The sequence below is a fragment of the Paracoccidioides brasiliensis genome (assembly GCF_000150735.1).
Source record: "Paracoccidioides brasiliensis Pb18 unplaced genomic scaffold supercont2.2, whole genome shotgun sequence".
NCBI lineage: Eukaryota > Fungi > Ascomycota > Eurotiomycetes > Onygenales > Ajellomycetaceae > Paracoccidioides > Paracoccidioides brasiliensis.
In genome coordinates, this window is record NW_011371359.1 from 1,224,995 (window position 1) to 1,240,094 (window position 15,100).

At 47.8% G+C, this 15,100-nt stretch overlaps 6 protein-coding genes across 6 annotated transcripts; 2 read left to right on the plus strand and 4 right to left on the minus strand.

Annotated features, from left to right (window-relative positions):
- Positions 1-369: 369 nt before the first annotated feature.
- PADG_01580 (uncharacterized protein) lies at positions 370-1,836 on the minus strand (the record flags this gene model as incomplete). The annotated part of the gene is made up of 3 exons (XM_010759205.1): positions 370-871; positions 1,158-1,513; positions 1,660-1,836. 3 exons carry the CDS (start codon positions 1,834-1,836, stop codon positions 370-372), a joined length of 1,035 nt encoding a protein of 344 aa, XP_010757507.1.
- A 1,195-nt stretch (positions 1,837-3,031) lies between these two features.
- PADG_11288 (uncharacterized protein) lies at positions 3,032-3,247 on the minus strand (the record flags this gene model as incomplete). The annotated part of the gene is made up of 1 exon (XM_010759545.1): positions 3,032-3,247. The coding sequence occupies one exon, from the start codon at positions 3,245-3,247 to the stop codon at positions 3,032-3,034; it is 216 nt and encodes a 71-aa protein (XP_010757847.1).
- A 506-nt stretch (positions 3,248-3,753) lies between these two features.
- On the plus strand, positions 3,754-4,967 carry PADG_01581 (uncharacterized protein; the record flags this gene model as incomplete). Its single annotated transcript, XM_010758675.1, has 3 exons — positions 3,754-3,995; positions 4,089-4,388; positions 4,508-4,967. 3 exons carry the CDS (start codon positions 3,754-3,756, stop codon positions 4,965-4,967), a joined length of 1,002 nt encoding a protein of 333 aa, XP_010756977.1.
- A 1,096-nt stretch (positions 4,968-6,063) lies between these two features.
- On the minus strand, positions 6,064-9,726 carry PADG_01582 (uncharacterized protein; the record flags this gene model as incomplete). Its single annotated transcript, XM_010759206.1, has 1 exon — positions 6,064-9,726. One exon carries the CDS (start codon positions 9,724-9,726, stop codon positions 6,064-6,066), a length of 3,663 nt encoding a protein of 1,220 aa, XP_010757508.1.
- A 1,546-nt stretch (positions 9,727-11,272) lies between these two features.
- On the plus strand, positions 11,273-12,376 carry PADG_01583 (uncharacterized protein; the record flags this gene model as incomplete). The annotated part of the gene is made up of 2 exons (XM_010758676.1): positions 11,273-11,525; positions 11,622-12,376. The coding sequence occupies 2 exons, from the start codon at positions 11,273-11,275 to the stop codon at positions 12,374-12,376; spliced, it is 1,008 nt and encodes a 335-aa protein (XP_010756978.1).
- Positions 12,377-13,578: 1,202 nt separating this feature from the next.
- On the minus strand, positions 13,579-14,833 carry PADG_01584 (uncharacterized protein; the record flags this gene model as incomplete). The annotated part of the gene is made up of 3 exons (XM_010759207.1): positions 13,579-13,815; positions 13,900-14,611; positions 14,682-14,833. 3 exons carry the CDS (start codon positions 14,831-14,833, stop codon positions 13,579-13,581), a joined length of 1,101 nt encoding a protein of 366 aa, XP_010757509.1.
- Positions 14,834-15,100: the final 267 nt, after the last annotated feature.

Below are 15,100 nucleotides of genomic sequence, written 5' to 3' on the forward strand. Positions count from 1 at the left end.
TCCCAAAACAGAGGCGGCTTCTTTTAAGGCAACACTCTCATTCTATCTGTGTTTGTGCGTTTACCCTCCCGATTCTCTTCTCTAGACTCCATCCATGGCATTATATGTCATGAAGAGCTTTATACGAGGCAACGTTTATGATTCCACTCTTTATTACTCCTATTCCTGCAATTATTTATTTCAGCATCCCGTGTTTTGTCTTCCATATTATTGTGTCTAATGGTCATTCCATTCTACTTCTATCTTCAACTTACAACAGCACCTGTATATGAGGAAGAAAGAAAATAAGACGCTACAGACACGAAAAGCAGCTCAACCAATACCGTCCCCCAATAATTTCCGGCAAGTTCAGAGATCCAGTCTTCCAACTTACCACCACTTCTCATAGAATATTCTCTTCTCCCCCTCCTCCCCGGTTCCAATGATCTCTTCAGCACCGGCAACAAACTCATCGGTCATACCCGGCGGCCCACAGATGTAGCACACCGTTCGTTCACCCCGTGAGCTGTATTCGTTTCCAGCAGCGGTCTGTTCCCCTCTGATAACCTTGTGAAGATCCGCCATCGTTATGCGGTAATTGTGTAACGAGATATCCTCTGGTGGAACGTAGGGTGTGTTGGGGAGGTTGGTGATATAGAGATGGAGATGGAAGACGGGAGTTTGTTCCCGTTGCTGCTGCCGCAGGTGACGTTGTGAATTGAGAATATTCCGGAGACGTGGAAAGAAGAGTATTTGGTCCAAATGATTCGATATATCTTCACCCTCCTTGGGTGTGGTGGGAAGTCTTGTTGAGTAGAGTAGATTGACAGTTGATGAGTGGGGTAATGTCCAAGGGTTTTGGAAGATGTGTGCTAGCATTGAGATTAATGGGCTATATGGTGTGAAGTAGGTTAGCGCCTCCTCTCATTTGATCATTTTGGGTGTAGTTGTTTTTTTCCCCATTGATTTAACTTTGTGAATCAGAAAAAGGGATCTGGACATGATTTTTGGGGCGATTTATTACGACAATGTTGCTGCAAGACGAAATTCCCCTCTCCCCCTTTAAAGGAGCAAGTGAACAGGCGAAAAAAACATCACATCCGAAACCCGCCGAGTAAGAAAGAAAGGATAGGTGAATTAATTAGAAAACAAAAGAAGGAAATAATTTTTCGACCTACTTAATCCCTACTCCTCCCGCCACAAATACTGCCCTCCCAATCTCCTCCAGGGGAATATTAGGTGGCGGCCATATAAACCTTCCACCAACCCGTACCTCGAACTCCTGTCCAAGAATCGCATCCCTGGGCTGCCAAAACCAAGCAGCAGGCGGGCTGGAGAGCGATTTTTGAATAGCGAGTTCTACGTACGGTTCCTCCACGACTGCATTGCTACTTCTGCCCCTTCTTGGTGGCAATGCATCCTTGGGCGTGGAGGTTATGGTGAAGCCGCCCGCTTGCGGTATGGAAGGGAGGTAGACATCGAGCCACTGGCCAGGGAGGAATTGGAACAATGGCTGTGACCAAGCGCGATTGGGCTATATATAGTGGAAATCGCAGAGTCCATTATTTGTTGGTTAGATTTTAATACTCATAATCAACCCTTAAATACATTCCCTCTACAAGCAATGACTTGTGGAGCTGGGTACAAATCAGATAAAAGGTTGGTTGGTTCTCAGCATACTTCGTAATCATTCTGTTGAGCTCCCGTATCTTCACAACCACTGGGCCCTACAGCCAGCTGCAAGAGGCGGACATCTGAGTTTGCCTGTACTATCTTAGACAGGCGGACTTTATAAAGCCTATTCTGCCTTGGTTCCTCTGAGGTGCGCAGTTCGTGTGGAGCCCTGGCGGTGCTCATGGCGTATTTTGCACTGGTTAAAGTGCGGAACTTGATAGTTATACTGGATGATGGAACCAGGAGAGTCGATCTTATTCAACCCCTTCTGTAGAATGTGTAGTTAACGAACGTAATCCACGCCGGGTCGAAAACATCTAGTTATTAATCAGCTGATCTAGCTAGAGCTTGATTTGATAGAACCGAGTGAATTCTGTGTATTCTCTCATGTTATACAATCATTCAATTGATTCTGTAAAGTGATAGAGAGAATGCCATATAAGCTCGCAGATTTCTTAATGCTTGAGATCTGGCCATTTTCTAATGCAATCAACCAGATGATGGATTACATTAATAAACTCATTAATACTCAACTAATAACCAGTAAACAAGTTTAGTTATTGAGGGGAGAGTTCCATACACTATGAGCGATCACGTGCGCGGGGCGAGCCCAACAATTCTCAGCTGAATGACAGCCAGAGGAATCCATCCCGTTGTATTTTAGATATGTGCATTTGAAGCTTGTCATATATCGACGGCAGGTTGGTAACCTCAAGTATTGCAATTGTTTGCATGAACATGGAGGAAATCTTCTTGAATTGATAGGACAGCGACCAGCTAGCTGATCTCACATCATCATCGCCAAATAACTATGTATCTGTGGGCAAGGGGCCAGGGCTGGCAGGGCTGTTCAGAATCCACAGAAAGAATCCAGAACATTTGAACTGAGCATCGTAAGGTTGCGGGGTTGATGGGTCAGTTAGAACCCAACTTGGTGGCAGTGATTGTGGATTTGTCTCATCTTGCAAGCAATAACTACTGATCTTCAAGCGATAATGTAACAGTTGACCATCAGCACTTCTTCTTAATGCTGATAAACACCTCAAGTTTCTGGATAACTAAAGCAAACAACCTCACCAAAGAAGGGCATAACCTCAAAGACGACCTTGGTGACAGTATCACAATCTAAGCATTTCGCCTGTTAAACGCCCGGCGACGTGCCGCGGCGCTGGGACGGCTTTGTGAATTGTGACAAGATCTTGAATCCAATTATCATTCATGAAAGCCATTTGTACGACTGATCAATCATAGGCTGCAACTCTGATTTGCACCGCATAAGTGAGAGGAGATAGCGTCGAGCGATGGGGTGAGTAGCGTGTGATGGCATGCAGCAATATCCAAGAGTCTAGCCTGTCATTGGTGGAACTGATCGTCATCGTCACATCCAGGACCTGCTGAAGTCTTGGTTATCCTGCATCGCACTGGACCGGACCACGGTCGTGCAGGTGTTTGCCTCCACACCCCTTCCCGCCCACTCATGGGCTTTGACAGTCGCATCACTTGTCTGGTCCTGCGACCTTGGGCTGCTAGGTGTTGGAATCTGCTGTGGTGGTGGTGGAGCGAATTGACTATTTCGCCCGTCCAAACCCTTCATTCTGCGGCTATTTACCTTGGCGACCAGCTAGAGTCCGACATATTATCCCTCGACCTAGATGAGGGATTGGAGGAGGAGGTTCTGCTTGTCTCCAGCAGAGTAGAAGAGAACTTTATGAACCATGCATGCATGCATGGACTCTGATCTTCTCACCTTTATTTTTCCTGTCCCAACACACCCAGCTTCTTCCCCTCTCTCCTTTCCCCTTCTATTCTCTCGTCTCTCCCTTGCAAATCGATCTGATCTTTATGCGTCGCTGCAAGTGAAGTTAACAGTTGATATGAACCTCCTGCCAGCAGGCCTGGCTTGAAGAGACCAGCCGTTCCTCCGTTGTACCTTGCATCGCATCCAGGATTCATTCTGACCACTGAATGCCCAGTAGAATATCTGTTAATTCGAACACCCAAGATACGTTCTGGGTGTCCATATTGGCATTGCCAAAACCTCCCAACCACCGTCGTTGCTAGCCCCATCCATCTTCTCTCTTCGTCACTGCAAAAGGAGTCATGATGTTGTGGTATTTGCCTCGAAAGTACCGACCTCCCATCCTATTCAAGATCTTACTCGGAATCGAACTTCCTGTCACTATCGCGCTTCTCGCGCTGTTCGGCGTAGCATCTCCAGATCTATACAGAACAAGACTTTGGCAAGATGGGGCAGACAATGGTTTCAACAGCAGCCCAGATGACAAGGTTTACGCCGCCGCAAACTATCGCCCATACAACACACCTAAGCCTTGGAGTGAATTGTATGTCTGAAGATTTATTCGAACTACTTTTTATTCCGTTATATTATCCAATTCTTATTTCAGTCACAATTCTGATTATCCATATGATGTTAGCACAACGAACTTCAACTTAGTCATATCGGTGCTGAGCCTGTTCTTCATGCTCGTCAAAGCGCCGCTGTTTATCCTCCATGTTTTCTACCCACCGCTGTCTGTATTCGTGCACATAGCATTAACTGTGCTCTACTCGATTTCGATCGTGCGTCAAGCGTCCTCGGATATGATGGATCCAAAACACCCGCAGCCGGGCGCACCGTGGTATCTCACAAAGAGCTGTAGTGTTGCCAAGCGTCCTTCCAATATAGGCTATTGCCAGCAGGCCAAAGGGGCATTTGCCTGTACCGTGATAATGCTGTATGTTACCGGTTTTTCTTAAAGTTTGCCTCTTGAAAAGAACCGTCTCTTCTTTCCATCGAGATATCAATAGCAAGCAAAAGAGCCATATGTATCAATCGCACTAACACTCCTCACAGTGCAATATTCTTTATCCACGTTGGCTATGCTGTCTTCTCTTGCCTTCCCACCGATGAGACCAGAGACAAGCAAAGGCGAAGATTACAACGCCGTCAGGATCTTGAGGATCTCAAAAGCCTCAAATCCCCCGTCTACCCAATGTACCCTCCCATGACTCCTGGAGGTTCTGCTCTACCACCAATGACCCCGCGCACCCAGGCCTTTAACCGTCTGGGAGGGACCACAGATCTGCCTCTAAGAAACCATTTCCTCCCTCCCGAAGGGCCTAACAGTCATCAGATGAATTTCAGCATGCCTTCGACTTCCAATAGTTCTACACCCCCGCCAGGGAACGGACCTGCAACAACGGGAACCCCCTCGCGCAATGGAACCCCTGTGCTAAATGGAAACTCAAGCGCAAATGGGCAAAAACAGCCACCGATGTATTTCCCGCCGCCGCCAAATCAGACAAGTAAGTAAGCGAGGGTCTGGATCCAAGGAAAGAGTTTTTGTTTTTCTTGGGGCTGACAGGACGGATCATTGCACCGGGGTAGCTTGGTCTGCTTAGTTGATTGCTCTCTTCCAACCTTACTTTGCCTTGGTATCGTAGGAGGGAAGAGTGTGAAGCGATGACATACCCTTCCTTCTTTTATTTTTATTTTTTATTTTTTTATATTTTTTATTTCTAATTTTCATTTGGTCCGCTTTTGCCCTACTCCAGGTTTTATTTATTCACATTATAATTGCTCAAGTTACCCAATGGTGCTCGGTTTTATTTCTACCAACATATATATAACTTATTCCACGCTTTGTCCGTCTCCCTCGGTCCAGTTATTCTTTTTCTTTTTTTTTTTTTTTCGTTTTGGATGCCAATAATAACTGTATACTCTACTCTCACGTTGGGAAAGGGGAAAAATCTAAAAATCAATTCTGAATAAAGGAACTATGGCCATTCACCTACCTCCGTACGAAGTACTATATGCGTATTTTTGTTTAGGCTAGCCATGAAAGTGTAATTTCATTTCTGTGTTGTAGCGAACTTCGTTTCTGTCTCATGAGGAGTCAATTATGCAATTGTGAAGATATCATGTAGCACACAGGGCAAGACAAACCGCCCTCCAAGGTAAAACACAGAGCAATCCTGGGGGTCGAAAATAAATGTGATGGTACGCTTTGGCTCAATAACTACCAAGGCACCTTGGTAACAATCCAACGAGGTAGCGTTAAGAGATCCCTCTTCCACCAACATATAGCGAAATTGGTACCGCCAGAAGGACATATATGTACACTGTTATAAAATAAAAGTTGATAATTATTTGAAAGCTTTATTTCACCAACGGATTTAGAAGACGAGAAATTTTAAACACAAGGAATCCAGGAAAAGAAAAAACAGAACTATCCACAGAGGAAAAGGAGAAGGGTATTTATAAGACAAAGGGAATCCAGCTCCGAGAGAACGGCGCTGCGAAAAATGGGAATTGACCATGGAAAGCGATAAGAAAACCCAATCAATAAAAGTAAAGACATGATATTAAAACTTCAAGTTGCCAGGGAAAAAATAGTCAAAGGGAGAAATCTATACAGAAACAGGCTCAACAGTCCTCAAAGGCACGTATCCCTCATCGTCAACAGCGGCCCTCCGCTTCCCGGTAATGTTAGTTATGGCATCTGAAACAACAGCAACGAACCACGCAAAACCCCGTCGAGCTCGACTTCTTCCGTCATTTGCAAACGGACTCTTTCTCCACCAGGACCCGCGCCCAGCACGGCCCAGGCCAGTATTGTCGATCAAACCCAGCTCAACTTCCCGCTCCAGTTTCTCAACGTTCAGCCAACCAGGCCGCTTCCAAAACTTCAAGAGCAAACTGCTGACGACGACACTAACGCTTGACGCGGCCATTGCGGCGCCTGCTGCCATGGGATGTAATGAGATTCCACCAAAGGGGAGAAATAGGCCCATGGCGAATGGTATGCCGATGGCATTATATAGACAGGCCCACAGAAGGTTAAGTTTGATGCGGCGGAAAATTGAGTGGGAGAGACAGAGACTTGCGGGGACGGAGAGGAGGTCGTCGGACCGCATTAGGACGATATCAGCTGCCTCGATGGCTACGTCCGTGCCAGAGGCGAGAGCTATGCCGACTGAGGCGGTGGCGAGGGCTGGGGAGTCATTGATGCCATCTCCTACCATTGCAACGATGGTTGAGGGGTTTTTTTGGAGGGAGGCGATGATGGATTGTTTTTCGGAGGGGGTGACGGAGGCGTGGACTGAAGAGGCAGGAATGCCAACGGCTGAGGCCACTGCAATTGCAGTGTTGTAGGAGTCGCCTGTTATAAGGGACGTCGTCAGACCCATTCGATGAAGGGCGGCTACGGCAGCTGTTGCTGTTGGTTTCAATGTATCTTGGAGCGTGATTGTGCCAGCGTATTTACCGTCGATGGCAACATGGATTAGCGTGGATCCAGTTGTACCTTCGCTATCTTTTCTCGGTTGGGTGGATATTGCAGTCGTGGTTTTGACAGGTTGGAAGTCGGAACCCGCTGATTTGGGAACAGGTATATTCCTGGAACGCAAAAAGGGTGCGTTCCCGACAAGGACACGGTGTCGAACACTGTCATCCTTTGCCGTGGGTTCAACTATAGCAGAAACTCCTTTCCCCACAGCTGCTTCGAAATCGGCCACGCTGCCGTCGAGTGGTTTGTCATCTAGCGCTCCAACTTCGTGCCTGGCCTTTGCGAGAATGGCTTTGCCAATGGGATGTTCACTGGTTAGCTCAGCAAGACCAACGATCGACCACCATAGACGACGACTCCAGTCGTTGAAAGACCAGGCTGGGTCCAATTTAGCCTCTACCACACTCATTTTACCCATAGTCAATGTCCCCGTTTTGTCAAACACGACATGGTTTACTTTAGTTGCTTCTTCCAAAGCCGCTCCACCTTTGACTAAGATTCCATGCTCTGCACCGACACCAGTCCCTACCATGACAGCAGTCGGGGTACTGAGCCCAAGAGCACAGGGACATGCAAAAACAATAACGGATATGCAAAGCTTCAAGCAGACCATGAAGGTCCCGCCACTTCCATTGGCAAGGAAGATCTGTGGTGGGTGGGGAAGAACGTGGCTAAGGATCATCCACCCAACAAATGTGATCACTCCAAGGCTAATGATGGTTGGAACAAAATAACCAGCAACTATATCAGCCATTCTTTGAATTGGAGCACGACTTGTTTGCGCGTCTTGGACTAGTTTCACTATCTGGCTTAATTGCGTATCCCGACCAGCCCTAGTAACGCGAAAATCAACCCAGCCAGAGCCATTGACTGTCCCAGCCATCACTTGGTGGCTCTTGATCTTTCGAATAGGAATAGCTTCGCCGGTAATCATGCTCTCGTCGATATAGCTCTCACCTCGAATAACGACTCCATCCGCGGGAACTTTGTCACCGGGTCGTAGACAGACAATATCGCCAACCTGAATCAGTTCCGTAGGGATAGTCTTCTGGCCAGTCGACACCGTGGCATGGAATGTCTTGTCATTTTCGATTGGTTCCGACGCCTTAGAGTTCCATCCTTCAGCAAGTTTTTCTGCCGCTATAGGATCATCGTATATTGTTGCCATAGAAGGAGCAAGGGACATCAAACGAGACAAGGCACGAGATGTCTGGCCCTTCGCTCTGTTTTCTAGCCACCGACCAAGAGAAATGAATGTAATGAGCATAGTGCTGGTTTCAAAAACGGTCATTGGTCGAGAGTGAGGTTCGAAGCATACCGACACTAACATTGCGAGAACGCTGAAAAAGAAAGCTGCAGAGGTACCAAGCATGACCAGTACATCCATTGTTGGGGAGCCATGCTTTAGTGATTTGAAAGAAGATGAATAAAACCGTTTCCCGATGCCAAATTGAACAGGAATGGTAAGGAGCAGGCAAATAATTTCCCTGGAAAATAAGCCAGGAATAAGCTCGAACTTCCCGATATCGATAGCCGGAAGATACATTGGAATAAACATGGAGACCAACATCACAGGAACTGCAAAGGAAAAAGAGAACCAAAACGCTCTCCGCCACTCTTGAATCTCTTTTGTCTTGGCGAGGGATTCAAGCTGGGCATTGCTATCGTCTGACTCCGCTAATAGCGCGTTGTATCCTGCCCGTTCAACAATGTCAACCAGTGCACGAATCCCCAGTCGGGAAGGGGAGTATGTGATAGAAGCACGGGAAGTAGATAGTTTGACATCCGCGGATAGGACGCCGTCCGTTCCTTTAAGTATGTTCTCCAGGTCCGTAGCCGCTGTTGCGTCTGCCAAGCCATAGATATTGAACGTCAATAATGCTGACGTGTGGGGCAGGATGCTGTCGTCTTCTTGAGAAGAGACAATGCGCACATCAAAACCGGCTCCCTGTATCAGTTCGGTAATCGTCATTGCGGGTAGGATTGAAGGATCATGAACTGCTGTAGCACGTTCGGCTAGGAGACTGACATTGAAACGAAACAATCCAGGCTGGTTTCTAAGCGCATTCTTGACTGCGGAAGTACAGGCTCCGCAAGTCATTCCTTCAATAGACATGGTTGTAGTGACGCGGTTTGCTTTTCTCCTGGATACAGATTTGCCTCGTGATGAAGTCGATTTCTGCTGTGTCGTCTTGCTCTCCAAGACTTTGGCTTCAAAGCCACGATCTTCAATGATTTCAGCGATTCTCTCCGGAGGGATTAGGGATGTATCATGCTCCACAACTGCACATTCGGACAGTAGTGACACTGTTACGGAATTGACGCCAGGTATATTCGCCAAACCTCCTTCCACTGCAGACGTACAAGAGCTGCAAGTCATCCCTCCGACTCGAAGGGTCGTAGTTGTGATAGACGGCATATCGGGGTCGATATCAAGAAAGCAACTCTCACCTTGTCCTCCGACCTCTCTCGAGCCCTGGCGCTGCAGATCCGTAGCCAAAATTGTAGCGTCAAACCCGCGATCTTTTATCATCTCCACAACCGTTTCCGCGGAGAGAACTAGAGGATCGTGGTGAACCACGGCGCGGCCCATCATCAAGCTCACGGAGACAGCTCCTGCACCCTCGACGCCCTTAAAAGCAGATTCGACAGCGGAGGTACACGCGCCACAGGTCATTCCATCCACGCTGAGGGTTGTAGTCGCCATATGGGCGGGATGGCGAGGGCCCTCTGAGACGAGGTCAAGGTCATTTCTTTGCAGAAGAGGAGCAGAGGATGATGTCATGGTATGCAAAGAAGAAGACTCGAATTTCCGTCCGTGTAGTCCAAGACTGGAGTGTTTAATTCATGCCGACGAGAAAACGCGGTAGGTTAGTAGGATATTCTGGGGGGAGGGGGATATTCTGGGAGAGGGGGGGTTGGGAGCTGAGGGAGGCTGAAAAAAATGTTTCACCCCAAACACCCGTGACACAGACAAGTTGTGCTTTTCGTTATCGTGGGCAACGGTCAGCTTTTGGGTAACGAGAGATGCAGCGCGGGGTGGGGGAAGAAATTAATGAACCAGGGGGGGAAATGTGGCCATAACCAAATCGATCTCTATCCCACAATCGAGCGAGCGGATGTCACCGCTCGATGCTTAGATGGGAACAAACTGTGGTTGCATTCTGGGCCCCTGATTGGCTGAGACGCTGTACACAAACAGTAAGGGAAGACGAGATCAAAAGAGGTTTAGCGTAACGACTGTCGCAGCACGGATTATTAAGCAACCTTAACTTATTTAGTTAGTTGGTTACCAACGGACAAGAAAACTGTTCACTGGTTTGACCCGTTGCAAAACCAGCCCCTCAACGATAAAAATAGAAGCAAACATGGCGTTGAATGAAAAAGTCAGGCGGCCTTAAATATATCTCCAGCTCCAATGAACGTTTCTTCTGTTGATTATGTTTTCTGGGAGGAAGATGAATACCTTGGATCATAAAGGTGCGTGCCAATATCTATCTACATTTACATGGACCGCAGCTCACCAGGCGAGGCAGCGGAATGGAGATATTGAGGCCATGCTTTGATTTTTCTCATTGATAGAGCCACCACCCTTCAATCTTCCAGTTAGTAACTCGGAACAGCGGAATCACAAATTTCTGATTCAGCTGTCAACGTGGTGGTTAGGTGTACTTGATTGTGTTACGATTATGATGTCGACGCCCCTTATTTCCCCAGGCTCTTCCAGGCGAGGGAGGCGTCCTCGGTCTGTAATGTTTTGCTCCCCCCAAAGTCCTGCCATGGGCGGCCATCACTGAAGCTATTTTGCCTGCTTTTTTTTTTTTCCCCAATGGAGTAGGATAGCTCTTCTCTCAACATGCAGAGTCAATGTTCTTCGATCTTGAACACAATAGAATGAAATGAATAGGAGAGTCGTTCATGATGAAACCCAATTTGTTCCGCGTCAGTTTGCACGGTGCCCCCTGCAAACCCTGCAAACTATGCAAACTATGCAAACTATTCAAACTGCCCAGTAACTTCACCGAAGGACTCCCTCCACTCTGCCGCATGCATCATCTCACCCAGATAGGTGGGGATGGAATTTGAAGCAGCCCGACCATTTCTGTCTTCTGATGCAATAGCTCATTCTGGTAGTGTGCCTTGTGGGGTAATCCCAACGACCGCTTAGTACGCTCAGCAACCTCCCGCGTCCTTTGACATTATTGATGGTTGCAAGGAGATCACTGATCGTAGCAAACGTGTAGGTAGCGCGCGCGCATATATCCCAAAGATCAGCTCAGCTGGCATAGACAAACCATACAGTCAGCGTAAAATAATTGCTGCGTTCGTCAATGGAGAAGATACATATCCGAGCCCTTGAAGCTCTTGAACCGTTCATCCATCAGGCCCAGTCGGCGAATTCCGCACTCCACGCGACCGAAATCATCAAGAATGCCACCTCCGCCCCAAACACATTCGTATTCGCAGAGCTGCTGGAAGTCCCAGCTATCCAAGCCTTGCGTTCGCCGGACACCCCTCAGGAGTACCGCAACCATCTCAGACTTTTAGAAATCTTCGCGTGGGGGACATGGAAGGAATATCAATGTGAGAACCCACCCATGCAGATACGGATTACCAAAGGCCCCCCCCCCCCCCCCCCGCCGTTGACTGATCAATACTGACGGGAACAAAACTACTCAGCAACTCCAAACCTTCCCCCTCTGGACGACAAACAAGCTGAAAAGCTCCTCCTCCTCACCCTCCTAACTCTCGCGACAGCCCACAACCCGCTTACGTACGCAATCGCTATGAAATCCCTATCCCTCCCCAACCACGCCGCCCTCGAATCCCTTGTCACACAAGCCATATACTCTTCCCTGATTACCGCCCGCATCTCACCAGCGACAAACCCTCGAGTCATCCACGTAACATCGACAGCTCCGCTCCGCGACGTGCAACCCCAATCGATCCCCATCATGATCTCAGTCTTGAAAGAATGGCGGGGGCGATGTTCTGATGTGATAGGGAATATAGAAGCGGAGATTGCCAGGATAAAATCCGAAGCTGAGAAGCGGAGAGCACGGGAGAAGATTCGGGCCAGTCGCGTGGAGAGGAGCGTTGCTGGCTGGGATGGTGAGGATGGCGGCGGGACGTCCGGTGGTACTGGGGGTTCTGGGACAGGTGCGGGTGCAGGTGCAGGTGCAGGTTCGAAACATTCACTACCGTTCTCAGGCGGTGGTCGGGTTCCCGGTCTCCGCCCACAGTTTTCTGGAACGTCGAGCAGCGGTGCCAGCGGGAATAAACGGGATCTCAATGATTTCGATGACGATGGTAGATATCCGGGTCATGGGGACATGGAAGTTGACGGAGCGGGCGCGGATGCTGATGAAGGGTTTGATGGAATAGGTGAATCTACGCGACAGTCGAAGCGTCTCTTGGCTTTGGGGAGCCGATAGATGTTCTTTCCGTCTTTCCTGAGATTATCTTATTTCCGACGTCTGCATTCCCATGGTTTAGACACCTAGATCTGGTCTGCTTACGACTCGGAAGGTTTTTTAGAATTATTCCTGATTTGACAAGGAGCATTACATACGATTAACGACGAGCAGAATCGATTTCATTTCCAGGAACTTATGACATCTCTCAAGCTCTGTAGATTCTGGGATGCATGCATCGAAACCCTATGTATTTTCATAGAATTGAAAATCGAGGCTATGGAGTAATTGCTTGGTGCTAGCAGCTGGTGGCCAAATGCAATACATGAGGAATTGTATTTGCAAGGTGAGAGCTGGGAGAGAAGACCACGATACATCACTAGGAATCCAACCCGATATTTTGACCAATTCATCCAGGCCTTAATAACTAGTTATTTAGTTAGCTAGAAGGAGCTGACTTAGAGGAGGATGACAGAAGGGCAATAGAAACCAGGAATAAGAGGTTGTATCTACTAATACATTTATTGGCTAACGGATCTCTGTAAAATGTCTTAAGAAAGAATGATGATTGCCTCTCTCGCTATTTGACGACCCTTGCATACATCAAATCAAACCTTCAGTCGGAAATATCTAACTTGCAGAAGAAAATGACGGAAAAAACCGACACGACTGATCATGTAGCTGGAAATAAAGAAGAAACGGAGAAAACGGACTAGATGAAAGGAAAAGGTTCAGAGACATAAAATCGGGGCAGAAAAGCGGGGATAAATGGAGGAAATGTTGGGCGAAGAGCCTCACTTGGATCGCGAGACAGGGAACCACGCCATGTTGCATTGCATGAAGGCATTTTCTGAGTTAGTTGGTTAGGCGAGGCCAGGGTCCCAAAATAGGGGAAATTTTCTTTCGTTTTGGAGTTGTTCCCTCATGGAAATGCCAATGGTTTCAGATGGTCGACCGAGACTCGACTTGTAGGTCAGAAATATTTAGATACGTGAACGGCGAACAACTCCCGAAACGCCGCTACTGACTCTTGAAACTAATGAACCCATGGCAAATCTGACAAGAAACAACCTCCTTTTACATCTGTGCGAACAAAACTGCCCAAGAAATAGGCTGGCCCGCCTTTGGAATCGGAGCGCTGGCGTAAACAAAAAAGAGATAGGGGATTTGACATGGGAACGAAAAAGAGCCGTGAGGAAAGAAAAGCATCCATGCACAGCCCTCTAAAGTTGGGTTCCGGGAACAAAGATAAACAAGACACATATGGCCACGGCAATGAAGGCTCCAAGAAGTAGGGACACAGATGCGCGCTTGATGAGCAAGGATCGGACGTACGGCTCGCGGATTCTTGCCCATGTAAAAATGGTGTACTCACTGAACCCGGCAAGGGCAAAGATCGGGTCAATTTTGTACTGATATGAGGAGAGGAAGTAGGCCGCAAAGATAAAAGGTAAAATAACCTGGATGGGCAAAATATTAAGAACTCGTTAGCAAACAAAGCCACAAATCAAATCCAGAGTGGGACGATATCAGAAGCCTCTTACCCAGCACCTAACGGATCTCGGTTGATCGGTGAGAACTACGTAAAACGCGGCCCAAAAGCCACCGCCAAAACTCAGTAGAGCAAGAGCCAAACGTGCCAAAATACTGGGTGGGACAAGATTTCCCAGTGCCTTAGCCTGTAAATACCCAGGAAACGCGTCTCTCTCCATTGCCTGAAAGACGTAATCCTTTGCAGTGTCGAAAACTTCCGGATCGTCCCTCCCCTCTTGCTCAATCATATGCACAATGTCTCCCACGATATTTTCTGGGAGAATGACTTCTCGTTCAGAGCCTGGGAGGAGATATGTGTACAGAATTCGTTCCGCGCTGGCGCGGATATCAGCTCGTGCAACTGTGTGCCCGGGCGAGTTGGAATTGGTGGCCCCATTATGAGAGGCTATCTGATTGCTAGGGCGAGATGAGCGATCGCTGGACACCGTCCGGCGAGACGATGGATTCGAATCCATGCTTTTTAACGAATGTCCAGATGTGTAGCCGTCAGATCGCAGGAAGGCGGACAACCGTGTATCACGGTCACGACTGTCACCGTTTCCAAGCCCAGACGGCCCAATTCCCATAGAATCAGTTTCGAGAGCATTAGAAGAGCGCGGGCTACCCGCCTTTTCTGGCTCATCGGGCGTCTCAAGGAGAACAGAGCGACGGAGTTCACGAACGTAATGGCGACAGAGTGACATGTGTTGTGACACGTCTAGCCTGATATGTTATCATCCAAATCAGCGCAATTGAACTGAATACTATGGGGAATATATTGAGATGACCTCACCAGAAATCTAGGTAATCGACAGAGCATTGCTGGTCTCTCATGTAGATGTAGAATGAAAAAAGGTCGACGGGAGCAAGGGTCCTGCGATGGAGCACTTCCATAAGAGTCGGTAGCCTGTTGCGGGGCTCCGATTCTGAGAAATCCGAAGCCATGATTAATGAGTGTATATGTATCGATCGCGGAATGAGTGGTAGAACTGTCGGGGGCTCAATAGAGGCACTTCATAAATCGAATATGGCGCAGTCTGATAAAAGGCCGTCCAACACATGTATTGATTATTGATATTATACAGAGATCTGTAGATGGAATAAATCGCTCTGGCGCAAAGGGTTGTCGTTAAGAATTTGAACGAGCTCAATTTGTCGTCAGTGTTGATTGTTGGAACTTCCTGCCAAACAGTAAACCATCAACTACAAATA